The 24,932-nt window shown below is 41.2% G+C and overlaps 1 protein-coding gene across 2 annotated transcripts; it reads left to right on the top strand.

The window, feature by feature from the left end:
• Positions 1-1,445: 1,445 nt before the first annotated feature.
• LOC115787945 (synaptic vesicle glycoprotein 2A-like) lies at positions 1,446-24,147 on the top strand. Of its 2 annotated transcripts, XM_030740745.1 has the most exons (13): positions 1,446-1,581; positions 6,222-6,978; positions 10,109-10,289; positions 11,951-12,102; positions 12,560-12,693; positions 12,789-12,878; positions 15,121-15,228; positions 16,121-16,209; positions 16,307-16,471; positions 16,579-16,712; positions 18,670-18,876; positions 18,965-19,124; positions 20,674-20,857. In XM_030740745.1, exons 2-13 carry the CDS (start codon positions 6,369-6,371, stop codon positions 20,855-20,857), a joined length of 2,214 nt encoding a protein of 737 aa, XP_030596605.1. In that variant the 5' UTR covers positions 1,446-1,581; positions 6,222-6,368. The 2 variants fall into 2 exon arrangements, with proteins under 2 accessions (XP_030596605.1, XP_030596606.1); XM_030740746.1 differs by lacking the exon at positions 1,446-1,581 and having other exon boundaries at positions 6,369-6,978; positions 20,674-24,147.
• The last annotated feature ends 785 nt before the right edge of the window (positions 24,148-24,932 follow it).

Here is a 24,932-nt window from a genome sequence, read left to right as displayed (position 1 = left end):
TAATGGCAGTAGGCCTGTTTGTTGAGGTCTCCGGAGGAAAAGAAAAGGTGCCATTAACATTAGAAAATGATGCATTCTGTATCCTTAGTGTCAGCTACATTTGACTGAAGCAATGACAGAAATTTAGCAGCCACTAAGGTAGTTTCCAGCTGCAGTTTCTCTCCTTCATATGGCTCAAAATGTCTCGTGTGCATTTGGGAGCTTTAGATTTACTGCTCCATCTACGTTCCAGCCCTCAACTATAGTCAGGTTTTGGGGCTCTCCTTCAGAGAAAGAGTTGAGCTGCTGCTCCACATTGAAATGATACCTCCTAGTTCAAGTGGTCTGGACATGTTCATCTGAAGAGGAGGAGACCCTGGGGTGGACCCTGGACTCGCTGGGGAGAGGGCAATCTGGGCATCTCTGTTTAGACAGCTGCCCAGTGACCTGGACCTGGATGAGTGGTTGGATGGAAAGATGGGGAGGCTTTCTCTGAATAAGGCTCTAGAATCAGTTCCACACATTTCCACAGAAAAAAAGACTAGCACCAGAAAAGTGACACACAATTGATGGACCCAGTATTTCATGCTCAAACACTGCACAGTGAAAACCTTTGTATAACTTGGCTGTGCTGGTTGAATTTGGTTTATTAAGCAATCTGTAGTAGGTATACAGTTGTGGTAAGAAATTTCCATCCATTCATGATGGCCAAGAATGCCATGATAATTTTGGGCTTTTAATAATTTCTTTGAACTGTTCTTTTTCCAGGGTGGAATGTCTACACAGCATAAGTCTTTAATTTATTTTAAAAATAAGAATTAGGCAAGTTCAAACTTGTGCATCTAGTTCTTGTTTTTAAAGTCATTAAAGATGTATGCTGCACAATCACTCCACCCTGGACAAAGAACAGCTCTTTTAGTTTTAAAACACCATGTTCACGCAGCTCCTCATGTTAAGTGACATTTAGAGATCTAGTCCTGCACATTTCCACACAAACAGAAACATTTAGATTTCTTATGTGCATGCTTATTTTAAACGCTGATAAAGAGCATTTAGGTTTCTTTGCAGCAGTTATTCATGCAGTCAGAGACACGCGAGTGGTTGGCATGGCAACAGGAGTCAGGTGCCCTTGCACGTGTGTAATATTGATATATGTACAGACAGTGATGTGTCTTTAAAAAGCAGATGTTTGCTACTAATGTGCTGCATACAGAGGAGTCTTAAACACGCATCTCCAGCCTCCATGGTAAAAATTTGTTCATTAAAGGCGCAGCCGTCTTATGTAAAACTGGTGAAAGTGTGCGCGGATTGTGCGCAGTGATTTGCGCCAAACCTTCCAGATCGACCAGGGCCCGCCGGTGAGGGGGGCGGGGGTTCGCGTGGGGGAGGGGACCCCTGCGCATCACTTCTGTGAGTGTGTGTGGATGGCGTGGGCTTCTCCGTCTCCAAACCGCGCAGCAGCAGCAGCACCACCACCACCATCATCATCATCACTCGGTTCACAGCGACAGCCCCGTACGCATCACCATCCTCATCCTCCTCCTCATCCTTCATCACCACCATCTCCAGGCTTAGAGAGACGCTCGCATCGAAGGATTTAAGGTGAGATTAATTTAATTAGCCGTTAGAAGCTGATGGTTCTGATTTTCCCCTCCTCTTTATGCATTAAGACATAAAGAGGAGGGAGACGATGGGCGTGTTCTTCAACCGTTCACTTCACACAGCAATTAGGATCGATTTTGTGAATCGAGACGCGGCCCTATAATCTAATCCAAGTCGTGACAAGCCGCTGGCAGTGTGATTTCTAAGAACGGGCGCATATGTCAGGACGCAGGCTCGGAGACAATCGGCTGGTATTTGTAACAGATTTATATTTACAATCCATCCGCATTTGTAGGCTGTACAAATTGGCATCTTGACGACAAGGCCTCTTATACTCCTTAAAATAAATGAAGACAGTTATGACGGCACCGAAGGCTTAAATTTGGTATCTAATCGGAGTCTTGCATCCACATTACGAAATATACAAATCCCGAAACCAGGACAGCACAGCACAGACATCACAGGCTGACAGTGTTGGAAAAAGGCCTGTGAGAGCAGAATATCAGATTTGGGGCTCTTTTTGGCTGTCGTTGAAGCCATGTTGTCAGGTGTCCAGATTTATTATCACAAGAGAGGCTTGACAAAAATCTCCCTGTACTTTAATAACTCTGCACAAGATACTGATGGCTATCTGCCCTGCATTTCCTTGCAAGGAAGTGATAAACTGCCGTTCATTGATTTTTAAATGCGGAAATTAAATAAAAAGGGTTTCTGAGAGCAGTAAGCAATACAAAGCCACCCTCCTCATCCTCAGGCCTTCCTCTTCTCTCCACTGACAGGACTGTGTGTTGCAGGCTGTGTGTTGCAGGCTGTGTGAGCTGTAGAGAGGTTGTCAACTTGACAACAGTGAGGAAATGAGATACGAAAGTGGCCTCGAAGCTTTTGTTTGCGTCGCACTAGCCTTTGCATGTACCCTTTAGTTTCTTAATGAAGAAGTCATAGAAAGAAGTTTAGTTTACCTGTTCTATCTATCTATCTATCTATCTATCTATCTATCTATCTATCTATCTATCTATCTATCTATCTATCTATCTATCTATCTATCTATCTATCTATCTATCTATCTATCTATCTATCTATCTATCTATCTATCTATCGAGACAGTTCCATTAGAGCCAGGCCAGTGTTAATGCTATGACTGACAGTGTTGCCTTTTCCTTCTATCAAGATGCTGTAAAACGATATGTTTATAAAGAGTGATGATGATGATGCTCAGTGTCCTGAGAAAAGGTCAAACCATTCAAAATCATCCATGCAGTTAGAGGATGGTTGCAAAAAGAGCCTTAAGGTAAAACATTTATGTTTTTTTGCTGTTTGATTTTGGCCTTGTATACTGCTGATACTCTTTGATACAGTCATGTGTTCAGTATTGTCAAAATTATGGGCTGTAAGTAGCCCCGTCCAGGATATTATTAGGTTAGAGTCCTACAGTTTAGCCTGGCTGACCAGGCCTGGTAGGGTTGCTTTGATCAGTGCCAGTAAATCTGTTCGTCATGCTGACAGTGATGGATCTGCTGCCTTACGATTGGAAGTTATCTCCAGAGTGAAATTTAAAATGAGCAAATCACCAATGTGTTATTGTAGCATCCAGGACAGATGCTGGCATACATGCAAACCATGTGTTCAAAATTAGTGTATGAGGCTAAGATGGAAACATGTTTTTTTTTCTTTGTTTATCACAGGTTCATTTTAGTTTGCTTGTGAAGGTTTGCTTGTGAAGGTTGACAGATTTCCTTCTTCCACCTAAGAGCCACTGCTACCATTTTAAACTCTTTCCTTGCCAGTGATTAGGAATAAGAAGGAATTTCATGGATGTAAAATAGCCCAGAACATTCACAGACTGTATATGAAAGATGGACGTAGCATTCTGGTCTGAAAAGTGAAGCCTTAAACCTGCATACTTTCTAATGACCAGTAGGGGGCGACTAATGTTGTTACAAAAAGAAGTCTAAATTTTATTGAAGTCTGTTTACTTATCTTTTGTACTCAGTTAACACGTTCTTTAAGGGTGTATGGTCTCAATCTCTAGTTCCATATCTTACCAAATCTTTTCCCCCATTACAGTCAAAATGGATATGCAGTATGTGTTTTAGGCTAGGCCTAAATTGCCATTGGAAAACCACAGTGGATTTGAAATCAAACAATCAAGAGTAAAGAAGCTTCTTTCACCTTGTTACCATTCGAGGGAGATTTAGGCTACGTTCACACTGCAGCCTGAAGTGACCCAATTCCGATTTTTTGTGAAATCCGATTTTTTTGGCGTGGTCGTTCACATTTCCAAATATATGCGACTTGGATGTGATCTGTGTGTGAACAGCAGACGAACTGAAAGTGTCCCGCATGCGCAGTAGAGGACGTGATAACGTCACATGTAGCGAGCGCGCTCAATGTTTGCGGAAGTCACACGTTTTCCTTCCCGCGTCCACGTAACGGGACGCAGAATAGTGACGTTTGTCGAGTATCAATGACATGCCGGTCGGATGAATGCGACCTGGCCGTACACACTCAGGTCGCATTTGAAAAGATCGGATACGTATCGGATTTAGGACCACATATCCAAGTGGCCCGTTCATGCCAGCCCGTTCAGACTGGCATGAAAAGATCGGATACAGGTCGCATGAGGGCGAAAAAAATTTGGGTCACTTCAGGCTGCAGTGTGAACGTAGCCTTACATGTTTGATTTGGTACATTTTTATGCTAGATACCCTTCCTGAAACAACCCCAAATTTATATCTTCAGCTGGAATTGAACCAGTAACCTTTTGCTTGCCAAGCAAGGTTTACCCAACTGTAAACCACTACAGTAGGCTCCCTACAGTAGACACAGACACACGTACAGTAAACTATGCCTCAAGTCCAAATCTATCATTGCCATAATTATAGTTATATTTCACTGTTTTATTTCAAAAGTATTAAAATAAATGTTAACGTACTGCAGTGATGACTTGTATCCCAGTATTTGATGAACTCTTGTCCGTAGCTTTGTGTGGACTGTGTACCTGACAAACATTTACAGCTCCGTGAGGTCCGTTATTACCTGTCAGACCTCGTTCTTGAAAGAGGGGCAAAAGTAACATTGCACTGATGTCTCATCGTCTGTCCCTGCTTTCATTGCACCATAAATTCAAAGTGACAAGTGGATTTATTGCACGGCGACCCACACTGTCTCGGTGAAAAAGAAGCATATGAACCACCTGAACTGAACCTTAAAAATGTTCTTTAAACAGCACCTCTTTCTTTTTCAAAACGACGTGACAAAAACAGATATCAATTTTATAGCTTCTTTTCCCTCAATTTCAAGCTTGGTTTGTTTTATCACATAGTTTCCTTCAAATCTGCAAGTTTTCTTTCTTCCAATCGAATGACATTTAGGGATTGTGTCATTTATTAGTCTGACTTTTCTTCTCAAGCATTTTACTGAAAGATTTCAGGTGAGGTCTTTAAATGATCACCATATACACAGTAAAGACATTGATTTTGTTTTGTTTTGTTTTGTTTTATTCCACAGTAGTGTCAGATACATTTGAGCCATGGTCACATAAAACAGCTTTTCACCATGAGACTCAGGCCATTTCTGCATCAAGAAGAATAAATTAGATTCGCTGTTTTCAAGGCCTGATCTTTCACCCTGCAATTAATGCTCAGGCCTGTCTGTGACTCAGCAGAGAACACATGCTGATTGAGCATGGCGAGGCAACAGGCATAATCTGGATGGACACCATTACAGGGTGGTTAGGTAGTTTGAAAAAGGAAATAGAAAAATGAACAGTTTATTCCTTTTTTCTTTTTTTTTTTAAGGGCCTCATTAAAATATTGACAGGTGCCCTGATCCTGTAGATGGAAGAGGCAGGAAGCTAAAATACCATATGTGTCATCAGCTACAGATTGAGATACCTATCATCTGGTGTTCTTTTGATGCATCATTAGCCCATTTTGTATGTGTGTGTGTGTGTGTGTGTGTGTCCGTGCAGGCATGTGAGGACATGCATGAGATCTTGACTCATTGTGACAGAATTGTTGCCAGATAAATTTTAGGAAAAGTCACCAGCAAAATGCATCTCAGTGAAACCCAGCAACCAGATACCTGAACAAGGATAAAGAAACTTCCACCACATCCCCAAGCTGGATGGACATAGTCAGGAACAATACTCAGGTAGACTGTGGTGTTTAAATGATGCTCAGTTGATATTAAGTGGTCCAAGATGTCCCATGAAAATATCCCCCACACCATCTGGTCCTCTGCTGCTGTAGTGCATCTGCTTAAAGTTTTGAAGTGTGGTTGTAACAAGTGGTTATTTTAGTGACTGTTACCTTCATATCAGCTTAAAGCAGTCTGGCCATTAAAAAAAAAAAACACATCTTCAGTCCAAAGAAGACCAAGTCACAGATTTAATTTGTGATAGATGTCTTGAAAACTTTAACGTTACTAGACTGGATGCTGTTAAAATTTTATGTTCATGAAATTTTTAATTGAATGAGCCAGTCTCTCTACAGTTTGTGGTGGTTTTCTGTCTGTTTTCGCATCACTTCAGTCAGTGGCTCTGTAGCTGACGGTTTCCTAGTTAAAAAAAAAAGCATATTTCCATTAAACGCCTGACTCATTATGAAACTAACCAATATAATTTTTCATTTTCTTTGCAGACAACCTCAACCTGTTATCAGTGAAGTGAACTTGGAGCCAGCTCTTTAAATCTGTGAGGTATATCCAACAAACGGAAGCCCCAGTACGTTCAGGTAGCCTGTCAGCTAAACCTTTGAACTCTTGTGCATCTTTTGTACCTCTTTAACATGGAGGACGGCTATCAAAACCGGACTGCCTTCATAAAAGGTGCCAAAGACATTGCCAAAGAAGTCAAGCGGCAAGCCACTAAGAAGGTGGGCCGCTCGGTTGATCGAATGAGCGATGAGTACAGCAAGCGCTCCTACAGCCGTTTTGAAGAGGATGATGATGATGACTACCCCATGCAGGGAAGCCAGGATGGAGGCTACTACCGTGGAGACAGCCAGGCAGCCAATGATGATGAGGGTGGCCACAGTGACTCCACAGAGGGTCACGATGAGGATGATGAGATCTATGAGGGAGAGTACCAGGGAATTCCCAGGGCTGATTCAGGAAAAGGTAGTCTAGCTGGGGGTCCAGGATCGGTGAGAGCTGGAGCTCAGCAGCTCAGAGATGTCGGTGTGTCCGAGGCTGAGAGAAGGAAGGACCAAGAGGAGCTGGCTCAACAGTACGAGACCATTTTACAAGAATGTGGCCACGGGAAGTTCCAGTGGACCCTGTACTTTGTACTGGGGCTCGCACTCATGGCTGATGGTGTGGAGATCTTTGTCGTCGGGTTTGTGCTCCCCAGCGCTGAGAAGGATATGTGTCTGTCTGAACCCAACAAAAGCATGCTGGGTAAAACTCTACTCCTTCTGTTGTACATGTTTGGGTTTGGCAGGTTTATTATTGATTTTATAAATGATGTCAATAATCTATATGTTTGTCCCTTTTCACAAACCTCCAAAGTATTGGCTGCGTATCCAAAGCCTGATACAACTCATTCCTCTGTGGCATAGTCTTTAGTTCTCATCCAAGAACTATTTAAAAATCTAAATGACTCACACTGTTGCTCTTGGCGACACGTTCTTTCAATCCCACATACAACATACTTGAAATGTTCACCAGAGCGTGAGATGTGTATTGACTCTGTGAAGAAATGTATTTATTTTTTTTTAAACGAGAGGGACTTCACTTTTTTAAAGACAAACATTTACACACATATGCACACAAATGATGCAATAACAGGTTCCTGCCAATGGTTTCACTCTGCCAGGCTGATTTAGATGGTAATGATACAACAACAACAAAAAAAACACAGCAATGCAGTGGGAAAGAAGCAGGAAAATTGCAGAGTGCTCATTCAATGTCAACAATAGGATTGCCATTAAAAATGCTTTCCAGATGTTTTATAAAGAAAGCTATTCCATAGAATAATTGTAACAATAATGAACAATTCAAAGAAACTCCCAATTCTGAAAAAGTTGGGATGCTGTGTAAAAAGTAAATGAAAGCTAAATGAAAATCTCATAAACCCTTATTATGTCTTTTTGAATTTTATGGCAGCAACATGTCTCCAAAACAGTTGGAAAAGGGTCATGTTTACCACCGTGTAGCATCACCTCTTCTTTTAACAACAGTCCATAAATGTCTGGGAGCTGAGGAGACCAGCTGCTGGACTTTTGGGAGAGGAACTTTGTCCCATTGTCCCCTTTCACCAAAGGTTTTCACTTGGTGAAAGGTCTGGACTACTGGCAGGCTTGTTCGGCTCCTGGACTCTTCTACTATGAAGCCATGCCCTTGTAATAGGCGCAGTATGCGTCTTGCTGAAATATGCAAGGCTTTCCCTGAAAAAGATGTGATCAGGATGGGAGCACATGTTGCTCTAAAACCTGTATATACCTTTCCACATTGATTGCACTGTTCCAGATGTGTCAGCTGGGGATTCCATAGGCGCTAATGCACCTCCATGCCATCAGAGACACACCCTTTTAAAGTGAGCGCTGATAACAAGCTGGATGGTTCATTCTCCTTTTTAGTCTGGAGGACAGGGAAATCCACGTTTTCCTAAAAGAATTCCAAATTTCAATTTGTTGGACCACAGAACAGTTTTCCACTTTGCATCAGTCCATTTTAAATGAGTTTTCATCTCAAGGAAGACATTTCTGGATCGTGTTCATATATGGCTTCTTCTTTGTGTGATAGAGCTTTAACCTGCATTAGTGGATGGCACAGTCAGTGAACTGTGTTCACAGACAGTGATTTCTGGAAGTGTTCCTGAGCCCATGCAGTGATTTCCATGACAGAATCATACCTGTTTTTAATGCAGTGCTGCCTGAGGGCCCAAAGATGACGGGCATCCAATATTGAATTTCAGTCTTGTCCCTTGCACACAGAGATTTCTCCATCTTTACTTCTGAGAAACAAGGTGCTCTTTTCATACCCAATCATGTTGCTGATTTAGAGCTAGTTGACCTAATTAATTGCAAAATGTTCCTCCAGCAGTTTCTTTTTAGTATCAAACTTATAACTCAAACTTAGAAAACATATCAGATGTTCAAAATGAGTCTCACTTTAAACATCTTATATGTTTTCTATGTTCGATTGTGAAAAAACTATAGTTTTATGAGTTTGCAAATAATTCCAGCTTTTTTGGAATTGGGGTTGTGTATAAAAAGATGGTCATAATTACCAGGACATCACCCGCTGGTTTGATCATTTTAAAATGTCAAGCCTAGCTGTCGCTGTATTGGTTCTTTGGAGCTCCGAGAAGGATGAGAGGTTAAAGCAACGTGCTAACTTGCCAGCTAATACTAGCTAGCTTAGTGAGCAAGGTGCAGTCACGGCCTGCATGGGCACAGATACCTGCTAATAAGTAAAAACATGCAAATAAAGTAATACTAGATCCACTCACTGAAAAAAATGGAGCAAAGACATCTCGGATGGGCTGTTAGCATAATAATTGCACAAAAAGTCATATCATTTGTAAGATAATTGCATTAAAATGGTCCAAAATGCATCAACACCATGAACATGGCCGAGAGGTCCTTTTCAGTCACTAGCAGCCATAACCTTATGTAACATCAGGCCTCAATGCTGGTTGAGATATATAAAAATGTCATAATTTAAGTGGAAGGTTAGCTACAGAGGCCAAAACTTTTTTTTTTTTTTTTTTTTTTGTACTAGGCAGCAAACATGTTGTACCTCTTGTAAAGTTATGCATTTTAACAAAGAAGCCTGTAGCTATAAGGTGGATATAGCTTCTGGGTCAGAAAAGTGAGCCTGCACTGCAGTTTTAAAATGGCCAGCAGGGGGCAGCTCACTTGATTTATGACCTCAGTAAATGCTTTGCTGACAGGTTTAAGGTCTCAGTCACTAGTTTCAAGTCTCGTTGAAAACAACGTGATGTCTTATTTGTGATCAGTAACTTGGTACTCTGTGATCAGTAACTTGGTACTCTGTGATCAGTTTTTCAGTCAGGTCATCTCATATTTGCATCAAGACGGCAACAATTAAAATGCTAAGCTCAAGGTTTCAAGACAGGATTTCACCAACCAATGGGTGATGTCACAGTGGGTACATCTGCATCTTTACTAAAGACGTCCATAGGGATTAACTCACTTTTAGAGCCAACCGCAAATTGGAATTACATTTTCTTAGCACTTCCATGTTTTTGTCATTTTTCAGCATTCAGCTTGCCCCCTACACATGCACTATTTACTCCCATGAATATGTAGACATTTAGGCTATATATATATATATATATATATATATATATAGGGAAAGGGCCAAATGAGTCAAAAAGCACAGAGAAAATCTAAATCACTGTTGACTTTTATATTTTAATGGAGCTTTTTTAACAAGGAGAAAAACAGGAAATGTCCGTATTTATTATCAAATTATCAGTCTGATTTGAGATATGGCAGAATAACCACGAGCCTGAAAACCCTACAATCTCACAATTTAATTTTCTTTGCTCTCTCCTCAGGTCTTATTGTATATTTTGGGATGATGGTTGGGGCTTTCCTGTGGGGGGCTCTGGCTGACCGGATAGGCCGTCGGCAGTCTCTTCTCATCTCTCTCTCTATCAACAGTATCTTCTCTTTCTTCTCCTCCTTCGTCCAGGGTTACAGCACCTTTCTGTTTTGCCGTCTCCTCTCAGGCGTTGGGTAATAGAAAAAAAATTAATAATAATAATTCTATTTTTTTCCCAGTCTGTGTCTCTTAATCTGATCTGTTTTTGCTTCACTGTAACAATGGTTATGTTTGAGTTTGGTCATTAATAGACAAAGTTATATATACAGTGCTGTGAAAAGGTATGGCCCCCTTCCTCATTTCTTAGTTTTTTTTGCATATTTGTCACACTTAAATATTTCAGATCATCAAACAAATTTTAATTTTAGATAACCCAAATAAATATAAAAGAAAAAAATAATTAATGATTCAACAATAAGAAAGAAACTAGGCAAAAATGGCATCCATGGGAGAGTTCCAAGAAGAAAACCATCAAAAGACCTCAAAGACTCGTCTCATATTTGCCAAACAACATCTTGATGAACCCCAAGGTGGAGTTACAGCTCATGTAAAACCAACACAGCGTTTCAAAAATATAACATCATAGCAACAGTTAAACATGGTGGTGGTAGTGTGACAATCTGGGGCTGCTTTGCTGCTTCAGGATGACTTGCTGTAATTGATGGAATCATGAATTCTGCTCTCTACCAGAAAATCCTGAAGGAGAATATCTGGCCATCAGTTTGTGCCCTGAAGCTCAAGCACACTTGGATTATGCAGCAGGACGTGAAACACACCAGTCCACCTCTGAATGGCTCAAACAAACCAAAATGAAGATTTTGGAGTGGCCTAGTCAAAGCCTTTGAGATACTTTGGCATGACCTTAAACAGGCTGTTTATGCTGGAAAACCCTCCAATGTGGCTGAATTAAAACAATTCTGCAAAGAAGAGTGGGTCAAAATTCCTCCACAGCGATGTGAAACACTCATTCCTAGCTACTGCAAACTCTTGATTGTATTTCTTGCTGCCAAGAGGGACACAACCAGATATTAGGTTTAGGAGGCAATTAGTTTTTCACACAGTGCCAGGTAGGGTTGGATAGCTTTTCCCCCTTAATATATGAAATCATTGTTTAAAAACTGCATTTTGTATTTACTTGGGTTATCTTTGTCTAATATTAAATTTTGTTTGACAATCTGAAATATATAAGTGTGACAAATATGCCAAAAACTAAGACATCAGGAAGGGGGCAAATACTTTTACACAGCGCTGTATGTCATAACTTCAGTTCTATTCCCTTCTGAAAGTTTTAATTTTTAGTCTGGTTGCACAATTTTAAATTCAACAGTAAAAGGATTTGAATGATTTTTGCTCATTTAGTTTTTACAATGTGTAGCAAAGTGTTCAAACAGAGTTTCTCAAGTTTAGTGAACTGGCAAATTGAAAAGCTGACATCGTTTCCATTTGGGCTCAAATCAGTCACTTTCCCGCTGAGCTCCTATGAGTTTGTTTTGCACCACGGTGACGATAATCACACAGGCACAAAGAAACATAATGTAGTGGTTTTGTTAAAGCTTTAGTGACTAAATGAAACAACAATTACAGTATATTCAAGGTTGGAGAGAGTCAAGACTTGGAAAGTTTTGCAAACAGTTGCTGTAGTTCTCTATACAATAACCTAAGTATGCTGCTTTACCCTCGATATGAAACAGTGGGGAGAGCCTACATATAAAAACATACATATTCAAAATAGTGTCAATATTCATAACGCGCAAACAGTTCACCTCTAGGCTCAGTTGTTTTCTGAATTTTGCAGAATCGGTGGCTCGATTCCCATCGTGTTCTCCTACTACTCTGAATTTCTGGCCCAAGAGAAGCGTGGTGAGCACCTCAGCTGGCTCTGCATGTTCTGGATGATTGGAGGAATATATGCATCTGCTATGGCCTGGGCTATAATCCCACATTATGGTGAGTTCAGTGACCAGAATAAAGAAAATAGAAAGTTAGGAATCCTTGCTTTCTCTGTCCATGCTGAATTGATCAACTTTAACAATATTTGTTGTTACTGTGCTAAATAAACTGGATTTAGCAGTGTTACAGCAAAAAAGGGGAACTGCCAGATACAAGTAAAGCTCACTAAATATCATATTGTAATCTCTTTAGTTTCACATTATTAACATGCAGATACATATAGGCACAATGTTGATATTTTTGGAGCAGTCAGTTGAAATGGCTGGGGGGTAAAACGTAAGCTGAAGCTTATTTGCTAGAAAGTGATCTGCCCAGAAACCATGCACCGAGGATGACCTCTGACTTCCTTGGAGAACATGTTTCGTATTGATTTTTTTTTTTTTCACTGCAGTGAAGGTTAACCATTCGGAAATGTGTGCTCATTTCTTTGTGTTGGCTTGCTTTTTCCTTTCAGGATGGAGTTTCCAGATGGGCTCGGCGTATCAGTTCCATAGCTGGCGTGTGTTTGTGCTAGTGTGTGCTTTTCCATCAGTTGCAGCCATCGCTGCCCTTAACGCCATGCCAGAGAGCCCACGCTTCTACTTAGAGGTTAGCAGATGTGCTCGTTTAAACAGTTAGTCTCTGTCTTACAGTAATGGCTGGCAATATTTTTCTTATTATTAATGTCATGTGGTTTTCAACAGAATGGCAAACATGATGAAGGCTGGATGGTTCTGAAGCAAGTTCATGACACAAACATGCGAGCAAAGGGATACCCAGAGAGGGTGTTTTCTGTAAGTATCATTGAAAAAATGGCAATCTAAATCTTTTAGATAGCTCACAGTAGGGAGATGGGAGAGAGAGGGAGAGCAGTCTAGATCTCTGGCTAGATACCAATTGGCTACCAGGGGTATACCCCAATTTTAGAGTAAGCTGCACAGAAATAAAAGCCACAGTCACCTTGGATCATAGCCGATGACTTTTACAAAAGAAATTGGCTTTTATTTGATGCAATGAAAACCACAGATTGTATATAAAGGATTAGTGTAACCACTATGACATCACCCACAGGTTTGTGGCCCCAAGTTTGACCGGTGCAGGGCTTTTCAGAGCCAGAAGATATATTTACATTGAGGTTTCGCACATGATGTCACGTGCATATTTCTCGAGAATTGTCTACCATATTTGATATGATACAACCATTAGTTTGTAGGGAAATGTGTATTCCCCGACTGGTTGGGAGTGGTTCCTGGAGGCTGCTGGCTCTTACTGGGTGAAATCAGTTGCAAAGAAGGTATTGCACCAAAAACCTCCTAGTGATTGCCTTGGTTGCTAGCAAGTTGCCATGATTGCCTGTAGTTTTTTCACGTTTGTCTGCAAATACTTGCTAACTACTGGTTCAACAGTAGTAAAAGTTGAAAAAATGCATCACAAAACAAAAATGGAGGTTTGCTTTCAAAGTAAAAGTTATTGCTGGAGCCATAATGTTTTATAAGGTGCAACTTTATGTTTGTGGTGCACTTTTCACAGTTTCACTACAGCTCAGAGAGTAGTTGGATAGTGTTTGTAGACAGGTCTGTCACTTCCAGTCAAACTATGACTGCAGCAACCAACCTTTTGATTTTTGCTAACCAGTTGGGGAACTCCTTAGCGACGGGTTATTCCCTCAGGGGGTGTCACTAATTGGTCTGTAGACCTGTGTGACTAATCGGTCTTTATACCTGTGCGACTGGGGCTTTAGCAGCTATTTTCCCAGTAACTGCCATCAACCTCCAGCAACCAACAACCACTCTCAGCTGGTCAGTGAATACTCATTTTTCCCTCACGATCAGTCATTGCCAGATGGTCAAGGACCGGTCTCTAGGTCTGTGTGACTGGGGCCTTATTCACTTGACCCGACTCTAGGAGCTCGACAGGGCCATAGAAGGTCCTTAACCCATCAGCAGGACCAGTATCTGCTCCTTTGTGCAAGGAGGAACAGGATGAGCCCTGCCAGGGCCCTACAAAATGACCTCCAGCAGGCCACTGGTGTAAATCTCTGATCAAACAATCAGAAACAGACTTCATGAGGGTGTCCTGAGGGTCCGGTGTCCTCTAGTGTGCCCTGTGCTCACTACCTGGCACCGTGGAGCCTGATTGGCATTTGCCATAGAATACCAGAATTGGCATGTCCACCACTGGTGCTTTTCACAGATGAGAGCAGGTTCACCCTGAGGATATGTGAAAGGGTCTGGAGAAGCTGTGGAGAATGTTATGCTGCCTGTAACATCGTTCAGCATGACCAGTTTGGTGGTAGGCCAGTGATGGTCTGGGAAGGCATATCTATGGAGGGACTCACAGACCTCTACAGGCTAGGCAACGACACCCTGATTGCCATTAGGTATTGGGATGAAATCCTCGGACCCACTGTCAGACCCTACGCTGGTGCAGTGGGTCCTGGGTTCCCCTGGTGCACAACAATGCCCAGCCTCATATGGCGAGAGTATTAAGGCAGTTCCTGGTGGATGAAGGAGTTGATACCATTAACTGGCCCCCACCCTCGCCCAACCTAAATTCAACAGAGCACCTCTGGGACATTATTTTTCGGTCCATCCAATGCTGCCACGATTCACCTCAGCTCAGGCTCAGTGATGCCCTGGTCCAGATCTGGGAGGAGATCTTCTTTACTTCCAGCACTTAAGTCTGTCAAAAAAAAAGCTATTCAAATCTAGAACAAAGCAAACAAAAAATCGTGTACAAATGTGTGATTTTCCACAATATGTATTTTAGTCAAACAAATCACGAGAACTCCTGCTCCACGTAAAAACACAACTTTCCCCGTCACAGACATCTTCATCAGGCTTAAGATTAACAATAAATGTCAAACAAACTTCAATAGTCTTAATATTTTCTGATTAACACTGTGTTCATTATGTTCTTTACCTCTGATTGTATTGGTGGTGACTTTCAGAGTACCTTTTCAGAAAGCCTCTTGTAGTAGTTCAGTTTTTTTTTAGCCAGTCTTCTCTAAAATGACTTTTGTAACTTTGGTTCAAGGTCACCACAATCAAAACTGTGAAGCAGATGGATGAGCTGGTGGATATTGGCACGGACGCTCCTGCCTGGCAGCGCTACAGACTGAAGATTATGAGCCTCTCCCAACAGGTGAGTAAAGTTAGTTAAAAATGCAGTTTACATACATTTTATTTAACCTGCAAATGCTTTTCTTCTGGATTGGTTGGGTTTGTTTGAATAACCAGAAGATTTGGCACTTCGGAGACACTTGTGAACAAAAGCGGCGACTAAGGGCCAAGTTTTAAAAGTGTGAAATCAAAAGCACCAGCCGAGATCACAGCTTCCTTGAAATTACAGTTATTTTACAAGAGTGTTGAAGCTGAGGTGTTTTACAGCTCAGGGCCGGCTTTAAAAAGCCTCAGTGGATACAAGCAACGCACAGGTGGAAGTAAATCCAAGTGCAGCTAAAATATTTGCCTTTAAACATGTCTTTTCCTTTAGTTCGTCTTTGAATTTTCTTTGATTTTTTGAGTATATTAAAGGAATAATAAGCTGCTTGCTGCAGCATTTATTGATGTGTCCACGTGCAGACTCTCTGTCCCTTTTCTGCCTCCTGAATTTAAATTCTGTGACAAAAACACTTGTTTAGCTCACAAACACGGTGCATATTTTTCTAGTAACTATCTTTTTTTGTGTGTGTGTGTGTGTGTATTTTTGGCTATGATGTGTTTAAACTTCTGTTGCACTTTGTTGCAGCACCGCTGCTCTGGGCAACAAACTGTGTGCCTGATTTGAATTTGCATGCAGCCTACGTTCTCCTACACACACACACGCCTACACGCTCACTCTCCTTCTGAATCAGCTTCTTGTTTACCACCTGCTTAATGCCCACTAAGAAACTTTAAAGAATAAGCGAGTTGAAGCACTGTATTGAGACTAAAGCTCTTGTTTCATGTGGAAGCTGCTCTCGTGTCACTTTCACCCCCACCCCCCACTGTGCTCCAAGATGCTTGATGTGTTTCTTCGTGTTCACTTGTTGCAGATTCGGAATAACATCCTTGCCTGCTTCCGACCAGAATATAAAAGGACAACCTTCATGCTCATGGCTGTTTGGTTTTCTATGTCTTTCAGGTAAGCTAAAAATTCCTCTCTCTTTCTTTGCAGCCTCCCGTGTCTTATGCTCCATTTAGGGCTTAATCCATTTCTCTCAACTCCCGTAACTTTCCAGCTATTACGGCCTGACTGTGTGGTTTCCGGACATGATCAAATACATCCAGAAGCAGGAATATGAATCGCGCACAAAGACCTTCACTAAGGAACGAGTGGAGCACGTCACTTTTAACTTCACCCTGGAAAATCAAGTGCATCGCCAAGGATACTACTTCAATGACAAGTAAATTTTGTTTCAGGGCAAAGTTAATTACTGATTTTGATACCACTGTAGAGAACTTTTTTTTAAATATGCAAAAAAAAAAACCTGAAAAATGTTCCTGATCACAGGTTCCTTAACCTGAAGATGAAGTCCATGGTTTTTGAAGACTCTGTGTTTGAGGAGTGCTACTTCGAGGACATCACCTCCACGCACACCTTCTTTAGAAACTGCACCTTTGTTGCAAGCTTATTTTATAACACAGGTAAATATGACTGTGTCATTTTATTGTGCAGTATCTTCAGTCCTGCTGTGCAGGAATTTTAATTAACATGATGAACCTGCTTTCCACAGCTACTGCAGATTTGTTGTACGTCTGAGGTTTGTGTGTGCAGTTAAATGTCTCCATGTATGTGTGCCACATAAACATCATGCACTATATGGACAAAAGTATTGGGCCACTCTTAATCTTTGAATTCAGGTGTTTTAAGTCTCATTGCCACAGGTGTGCAAAATCAAACACCCAGCCATGCTGTCTGTCTTTCATCTATGAAAGAATGGGCTGCTCTGAAGAGGTGGTGAGTGGTATTATTGCAAGTGGAAGCATTTGGAACCATAGCACCTCAGCCATGAAGTGGCAGAGCATGTAAAGTTACAGAGTGCTGAGGCGCATAATGCGTAAAAGTCTCCAATGCTCTGCTGACTCAATAACTTCAGAGCTCCAAACCTCCTCTGACATTAACATCAGCACAAAAACTGTGTGCCAGGAGCTTCATGTCATGGCCATCCATGGCTAAACAGCCCCGGTCAGTGTAATGCATAGTACTTTTGCCCATATAGTATATCTGCAGAAATATTACAAACAAATAAATTATATATCAGGATGGTTATATATTTGTATTTACTATATTTATTCATTTACACACAAACATATAGAAAAGGAGTTGCTCTTTCAGTAGTTGCTGTTATTAATCAAACCTTGAATGTTAAGTCTTTAAAAGCTCTGCAAACCAAGGGTGGTTAGGATAGCTGGTAAAGTTGATGTAAAGCAAGAAATCCTCACATGTGAGATTACCTGATATGGTGTATCATCTCTTGACAGACTACAATCATTTTATTAATAATTTTCTGGAGAATTTTGCCAAAAAATCATTTTGTTCATTGTTTCAGATTATTTGAGAAATGCTGTCATTTTACCCCAAAGTTTAAACAAAGGAAAGATAAAACACACCGTGTGAGTGGCAGGATTGGCTATCTAACAGTACCTTGTCAATAAGAATAAAACAGATGTAAGAATGTGCTGAATGGCTGATCAGAACCAGAAATTACCCGTTTGCGGAGACCAGATCATTTAAAAAGTAAGTGAGCTGCGTGTGGTTTGGATTTCCGCTTGTGCTTTAAATCAACATGTCACATTCAGACCTGGGAAACACATCTGAGAAACTAAAAAGAAACAGTTTCTCTGCAAACATACTGCAGCTATCTATCATAAGCTGTGGCAGATTTATTTTGGTTTAGTTTTTCTGTTGCTTTTACAGCAGCTGTAGCTTCTCCCGGCTGAAGCCAGCAATGCATTCTTTTATGTTTGTGTCATTTGTGCATCTAAAATGTTATGACTGTTCAGCACTTTTATGGCTGACTCCATTTAATAAAACTTATTGGTATGGAAGCAATTTCAGCGGTGTCATGAGAAAATTAAATGTCGTCTTCTGTGCCCCTACAGAAGTGTAGAAACCCATCTCCTGACCTTTTCTGTCATTTTTCTGATGATCGGAGATGCTGCCTTTAATGCTGTTTTTGTGTTTAGTCCCTGCCTAAAGGTTTTTTTTTTTTTAAATTAAAAACAGATGCTGGTGTGGGATTGGTTGTGTGGTGACTGCTGTAATGCCCTGGCTTCTTTTGCTAAGGGATTATTTAATCCCCTCCTTCCCTGTTCGAGGAAAACAAATCTTTTATGTGAAGACGTAGGTTTGGTTTGAGGTACAATGAAGTCAGACATTCTTCAAGATGTAGTATAAATCTTTTATGTTTTCAGTGCTCTAACCAAAAGACTTAATGTTGTACCCTTACTAAGTTTTTCTTGTTTTACCTGGAGGAGAAACATGCAGAGGAGGTGAAAAGTTCCTCTTTACCCAGTGGAAATTGCATCCTTGCATTTCTGTCAATTACTTCAATTTATGAAATTATTTAATCATTCTGACATTTTCCTTTTGCGGCTGCAGATTTGTTCAAATACAGATTCGTCAACTGTAAACTGGTCAACAGCACGTTTCTCCACAACAAGGAGGGCTGCATGCTCGACTTCAGCGACGACTTCAACAATGCCTACATGATCTACTTTGTCAACTTTCTCGGCACACTGGCGGTGTTGCCTGGCAACATTGTGTCAGCTCTATTAATGGACAAAATTGGGAGGTTAAGGATGCTGGGTAGGTTAATCTAATCGGCACAGAGAATTCAGTTATGAATGCAGAGATGATTTGGTTTAATGTAATTCTGGGGCCTCTTTTCAAACAGCCGGATCCAGTGTCATATCGTGCGTCAGCTGCTTCTTCCTGATGTTTGGAAACACTGAGTCGGGAATGATTGCCCTCTTATGTCTGTTTGGTGGCATCAGCATCGCCTCGTGGAACGCCCTGGATGTGATAACGGTAGAGCTCTACCCCTCGGATAAAAGGTAACATGAAAAGCAGTTTCCACAACCGAGGTTTGAGGTTTTTGTTTTCTGAGAAAGAGAGTAAAGCTGGGTCTCCATGTCAACAGCCCACAGATTCGGGTCATGTGAGGCAACAGCGGTAAAAATTTTGCATGAAGGCCCAGAATTATTCTAATATGCACACTGTGGACAATGATCGCTCATCTGACAAAACATTTGTCTGTGTCAGTGCAGTATCTGTCATCTGGCTGCGCTTCCTCTCATTTTGTGCTCTTAAAAATGTTGTCCTGAAGTGTCAGTTGAGGGTGTTTGTAGAATTTACAACCGGAATCTGAATGTGAACTTTTATGTCTTCATTTTTATTTGTACTTTCATTTTATCTGATTTTTCTGGAGACAGAAGGATCTTCATGGAGGTGGGCCTGTTTCTGTTGAGTGAAACCTGACCCTGGATCAAAACAGGCCCACTTTACTAATACCATTAAACATTTATTCAAGGTATTTGATAGTATGTTTCTTTTAACATCCTTCCGTCTGCTCTATTTCTGCCACTTATCTGGGTTTGGGTCATGTGAGCAGCAGTCTAAGCAGAACCACCCAGACCTCCATCACCCTGGCATCCTCCCCCGGCTCTTGCGTGGGGACATTGAGGCATTTCAAAGCCAGCTGATAGACATGTCCTTGGTTGGCCCCGGGGCCTCCTTTCTATGCCCAAAACACCTCACCTAGTAGTCGTGCTGGTCAGATGCCCAAATCACCTCAACTGGCTGCTTTTGATGTAGAGAAGCAGCAACTCTACTCTGAATCCCTTGCAAATGATTAAGCTCCTAACCCTATATCCAAGGGAGAGCCCAGACACACTTTGGAGGAAGCTCATTTTGGCTGCTTGTAGCCACTATCTCGTTCTTGCGGTCACTACCCCCAGCTTTAAGCCATAGGTGAGGGTAGTTACATGTATAAACCAGTAAAATGACAGTTTCACTTTCATGCTCAGTTCTGTCTTCACAATCGCAGACGACCACTGCTGAAGCTGCACCAGTCGATCTGTCGAGCTCCTGCTCCACTCTCCTCTCACTTGTGAGCAAGACCCTGAGATACTCCAATTTGTGCAGCAACTCCTCCCTGACTCAGAATGGTGATTCCACCCTTTTTCAGCTGAGAACCATGACTTCAGACTTGGATGTACCAATTCTCATTCCTGCTGCTTCACATTTGGCTGCAAACGACCCCACTGTGTGCTGGAGGTCACCGCCTAATGAAGCCAGAAGAACCACATCATCCAAAAGAAGTAGCGAGGTGATTTTAAGACCACAAAACTGGTAACCCTCTTCCACTGGGCTGCATCTAGAAATTTTGTCCATTAAAGTGATCAACAGAACAATACACTTAATGCTGGCCAAGCCCATGGAGTCAGTTTCACTCTGATTACCTCTACAGTACCCTTTAACGTTGCCTTAATCCAGCAAAAATGAAGGAGTGGGTGATCAGTACTGTTAAAACCAGTCCTGACTGGATAAGTTGGTGAAACTCCTCACTCTGTTTGTGTTTGTACCCTTTCTTTTTGTCTACAGGACCACAGCGTTCGGCTTCCTGAACGCCCTCTGTAAACTGGCGGCCGTGCTGGGGATCAGCATCTTCCAGTCATTTGTGGGCATCACCAAGGCTGTACCCATCCTATTTGCCGCTGGCGCCCTTGCTGCCGGCAGTTTCCTTGCTACAAAGCTGCCTGAAACAAGAGGCCAAGTGTTGCAGTAAAGCAGACGACCAGCAGAGGGCAGCAGAGTCCAGCTGGAGTTTGTGTTTAACTAGAGCCCGAACATCCCTGAGAGCTTCAGCGCTGCTGTCACAAACCAACAAAACAGACTGCCATCCCCATTGTAAGCCCAGAATCCTTTGAAATGTGGATTGCATCATTCAAAGTCTATACAGACACGCAGTGATTAAAAGAGGAGAGTACACAGTAGGTAGAAAAAGATGACGATACATTTGTAATAACTTAATTTCCACTGCTTTGTCAGGTATTTAAAAAAAAAAAAATCAGATCTTTTATGGAAGAGTCACTCTTAGAGGGTGATAATGTGCAGGCAGGATAAGACACCCACAGATGTACAGTGACACAGAAGGATCAAATGAAGGAGAGGAAACTGAAAAAAGCCATTTTTGAAGGAACGAGAATGATTTATTCCGTGTATGTGGTGAGTTTTCAGATGTGATTGTGCTGTTTTCTTTCTCGTCTGTCCTCGACCTCAGTGAATGCTTACAGTACCGCTGTTTAATGTGCTGTGACGTTACTGGAACAGTTCAGTTTACATTTGCATCCAGACTGTTGCTCATAGACTTGTTTTCAAATATTCTCAAAATGAATTTCAGGGTGAACTTATTTTTCTCTAAAAAGGAAAAAAAAAAAAAATGGCCATGACCCTTGATCACTGCCTGACCCGCTGAGCGCTGTTATTCTCTACCAAATACTGTTAAAACATTCCAGTGAGGCTGCATTCATTCAGACACAAAGAGTTCAAAGTGCTTTTGTCCCTGAATGATTCCAGTCCTCTGCTTAGAGCCTCAAAACACAGTCAGGTGAAGATGCATTTCACAGGATTCTCTGTTGTAAATGGGAATAGTTTGATCCAGTTCTTCAGTGTTTGGTGTTAAACCGATGTTTTCCCTCCGTGTCGTGTGGCAGTTTGACGATGTTCTCGAGGAACGTCTGTGGGACGGATTTTGGTCAAGTGCTAAACGTGAGAGCAGATGCACATAGTATCTGCCTAAGTTAGTGGTGTGGCTGTGCGTGTGTTTGTTTGTCGTGTGATCTCTTCATTTAAATTCCAGTGTTTCATGCAAATGAAAGCACAGATCATATTTCTTCACTCAGTGGGAATTTTAATGCCTAGTTAAAGCATGCGAGTCTGGTACAAGGTGTAATGTTTAAGGATTGTTCAGATAACTAATGAACATCACAGTGTGTGTGTGTGTGGTACTTTCGGCTGCTCTCTTATTTCCCACAGCAGATGGATCCGCATGTTTGATTTGGCACACTAGCTTGTGACCCCCTGAGGTCGGGTTTGTGTCTCCTCCTGGTCTCATGTAATTTAAAGGCATTAACCACCACTCCACAGAGCTACCAAGGAATGAATTATATCCCCATTTTTTTTCATTATCCTATTCATCCCCTCTAAGGGAAAACCCAGATATAACCCAAAACCCCAGATTTGAAGAACTTACACCCCTGGTATGTTTGTTGTACATACAGTGTAATGCACCTCCATCCTATATGAAAAGTAGTCATGCCCCACTTGCAGGCTTTTACCACAGCTTTCAGGTGTACCCTGCAGTGTTCATGAGCTGATCAATACAAGCACACAAGGCAGTCCTCATGCACCTGAAAAAACAAAAAAAACGGCACCATATTCATAAGCACAAATCAAATGGGAAAAAGAGAACAAGAAGCTGCAAAAACAGATTGATTAGGCATAGCGACAAAAAAGAAAAACATCATTTTATTTTAAGGGCTCCTGTCCAGACATTCCCACACTCTATCCATTCCCGCTGGAAAAGATTGAAATTATGTGACTCATTTTGTTTCAGTGGTTTTAATGGGCTCTTAGTTTTGATTGGAAATGATCAGAATCACTCTTAAAGGAAAGCTGATTGAGTACACTTTCATTCTTTAAAAATGTCACAGTATTTTAGTATCATTTCTCCAAAATGTACAATATGTGTGCTGACAATCAGTGAGAGAGTGTGACATTTTGACCGAAAAACGTCCTCTGGGTTTTGTGTGTGTGTGTGTGTGCATGTGTTAGTGTGGTTATCACCCCCCTCTATAGTAAAAAAACACCCTTGTTTACTTCTGGTACCTTAGCTTAGCATAAAGCCTGTACATGGAGGAGGACAGCTTGTCTGGCTCTGCTGTTTCCCATGTTAAGCTACGCTAACCTAAGCGCCTGCTACCTGTAGCTTCATATTCAGTCTATACAGACACGAGAGCATCATCTTCTCACTAAAGAATGCAAAGGAGACTATCGCCAAAATCAATTTCTTTAAAATCTTTCTTCAAATCTACATGCTGAGGATCAGAACTGAGGGGTGTACTATGAAGCGGGATTAGTGGTTTAGCCAGCTATGTTGAGCTTAACGTCAAAGTTTTCGGTCTCGCTTTGTCTGTGTCTCTTTAGCTGGTTATACCACCGTGGTAACTTACGCTGAAGTGCTGCGTTTCCACCGATTCCTTTATTCACAGCAAGTGTAGCCTAATGTAGATTCTCTGGTGGAGGAACATGTTTTATATGTGCAAGTTCAAGGTTTGCAGCCATCACATTAGAAACAAACTGCAGCACTGAGAGTGTACTCAGCTTTTTTTTTACCATTTTACCATCATATATTTTATGTTCTTTATACTTTTTTTTTTTTTTAAATCACCACTTTATCATCATCATCATCTGATGTGGAATGAGAGTCACATGTTTTATATGACTTCAGAAAGCACGGCTTCACAAAGAAAGTTGATAACCACTGTCATGATACCATTATCTTCAACTGTCTGGGTTTAGGTTTTGTTGAGCCAGCTAACACAAAGAAAACCTGGCTGTGTTGAATAACCTTTGTAGTACACCCCTCTGTTCTTTGCTGTTTGTGTACAAAGTTGTGCATATTTAATGAACAGATTTGTCCTGTCTTGTTCCTGTTGGAAAGACTGTTTTGATCTGCATGTGTGGATGTATGTATGTGTGCTTGTGTGTGTGTGTGTGTGTGTGTGTGTGTGCTGACTAAATCGTCTGTCACATATTTTTCTACTTTCTTCTGTTGCGATGTTTTCATCCCTGTGATGATTACCGCTCAGCTGGGGACCACGGAGTATATTTACACTATGAAAAGGAGAAAAAAAACAAGACCTAATGCAATATATGCAGTGTAGAAGTCAGTGTGCCGTTCTTCATAACAGACTTGGGTGCTCTTTTGCTGACATAGCCTTTGAAACAAGTCCCATGAAAGGCAGCCAGAAATAACACACGGTCTGCTCCTCGGTTTAGAAACACGCAAAAAAACAAAAAAAAAAAAACAACAAAAAAAAGGGATCGCATCTTAAATTCATAAAGACAGCTTCACCCCTTAAACCTTCTGTATTCAAACGATTGTGACGCATGTTCGTTATCGTATTGTCTGACTTCTTGGACGTCCTGTATGCCAGCTGTTTTTGTCTAAAGCAAGAACTAGTGTTTTCATTGTTGTATGATGACATAGATTTGTTGCTTGCAGTGATTGTTCTTAATCAAAGTGGGGTTAAAATTGGTGAAACTTGAGTATGTGTTCTGAAAGTGAGTTAGTGGTGACTGTGCTCCTTGTTTACCTTGGACCCAGGTAACCTTTTTTTTTTTTCCTCTATATATGTGAATATACATGCCTGAATTTCTGAGGAGATTGCTTGTGATCTTGAAGATAACTGTTGGCCAGAAAGGACAGCGCACTTTTAATGAAGTGCATAAAAAGTATAACTTGACATAAACTTGTTTGTTTATGTGAGTCTGTATTAAAGGGGGAGGTTTAAGTAACGAACTGGAGGAAACAGGAAGTCAAACTCAAAAGGACCAAGGGTTTAAACTCATCAAAAGAGCGCCCTCTGTCAAATTGAAGCTCCTGTCCAAACTGTAAAAGTTTACGGATTAATGTTACTATGTGTAGAATTTCATTCTATATACATATAAATATATATAAATATATATATATACATACATGTATAAACTATAAAAAGTTATTGGTTTGAGTTTTATCTATAAGGAAGGCAGTGATATTGAGTGCGGTCAAAATAAAGCAAACACCAGCCTGAAGACTT

The sequence above is a fragment of the Archocentrus centrarchus genome, chromosome 11 (genome assembly GCF_007364275.1).
Source record: "Archocentrus centrarchus isolate MPI-CPG fArcCen1 chromosome 11, fArcCen1, whole genome shotgun sequence".
Taxonomy (NCBI): Eukaryota; Metazoa; Chordata; class Actinopteri; order Cichliformes; family Cichlidae; genus Archocentrus; species Archocentrus centrarchus.
The sequence above is the reverse complement of the archived record's forward strand: the minus strand, read 5'-3'. Positions and strand labels throughout refer to the sequence as shown.

Bases quoted from the DNA above. Each gene is read 5' to 3' on its own strand.
- LOC115787945 (XM_030740746.1), top strand. From the start codon at position 6,369: ATGGAGGACGGCTATCAAAACCGGACTGCCTTCATAAAAGGTGCCAAA. The intron at 6,979-10,108 runs GTAAAACTCTAC...CTCTCTCCTCAG, and splicing joins ACCCAACAAAAGCATGCTGG to GTCTTATTGTATATTTTGGG. The intron at 10,290-11,950 runs GTAATAGAAAAA...TGAATTTTGCAG, and splicing joins CGTCTCCTCTCAGGCGTTGG to AATCGGTGGCTCGATTCCCA.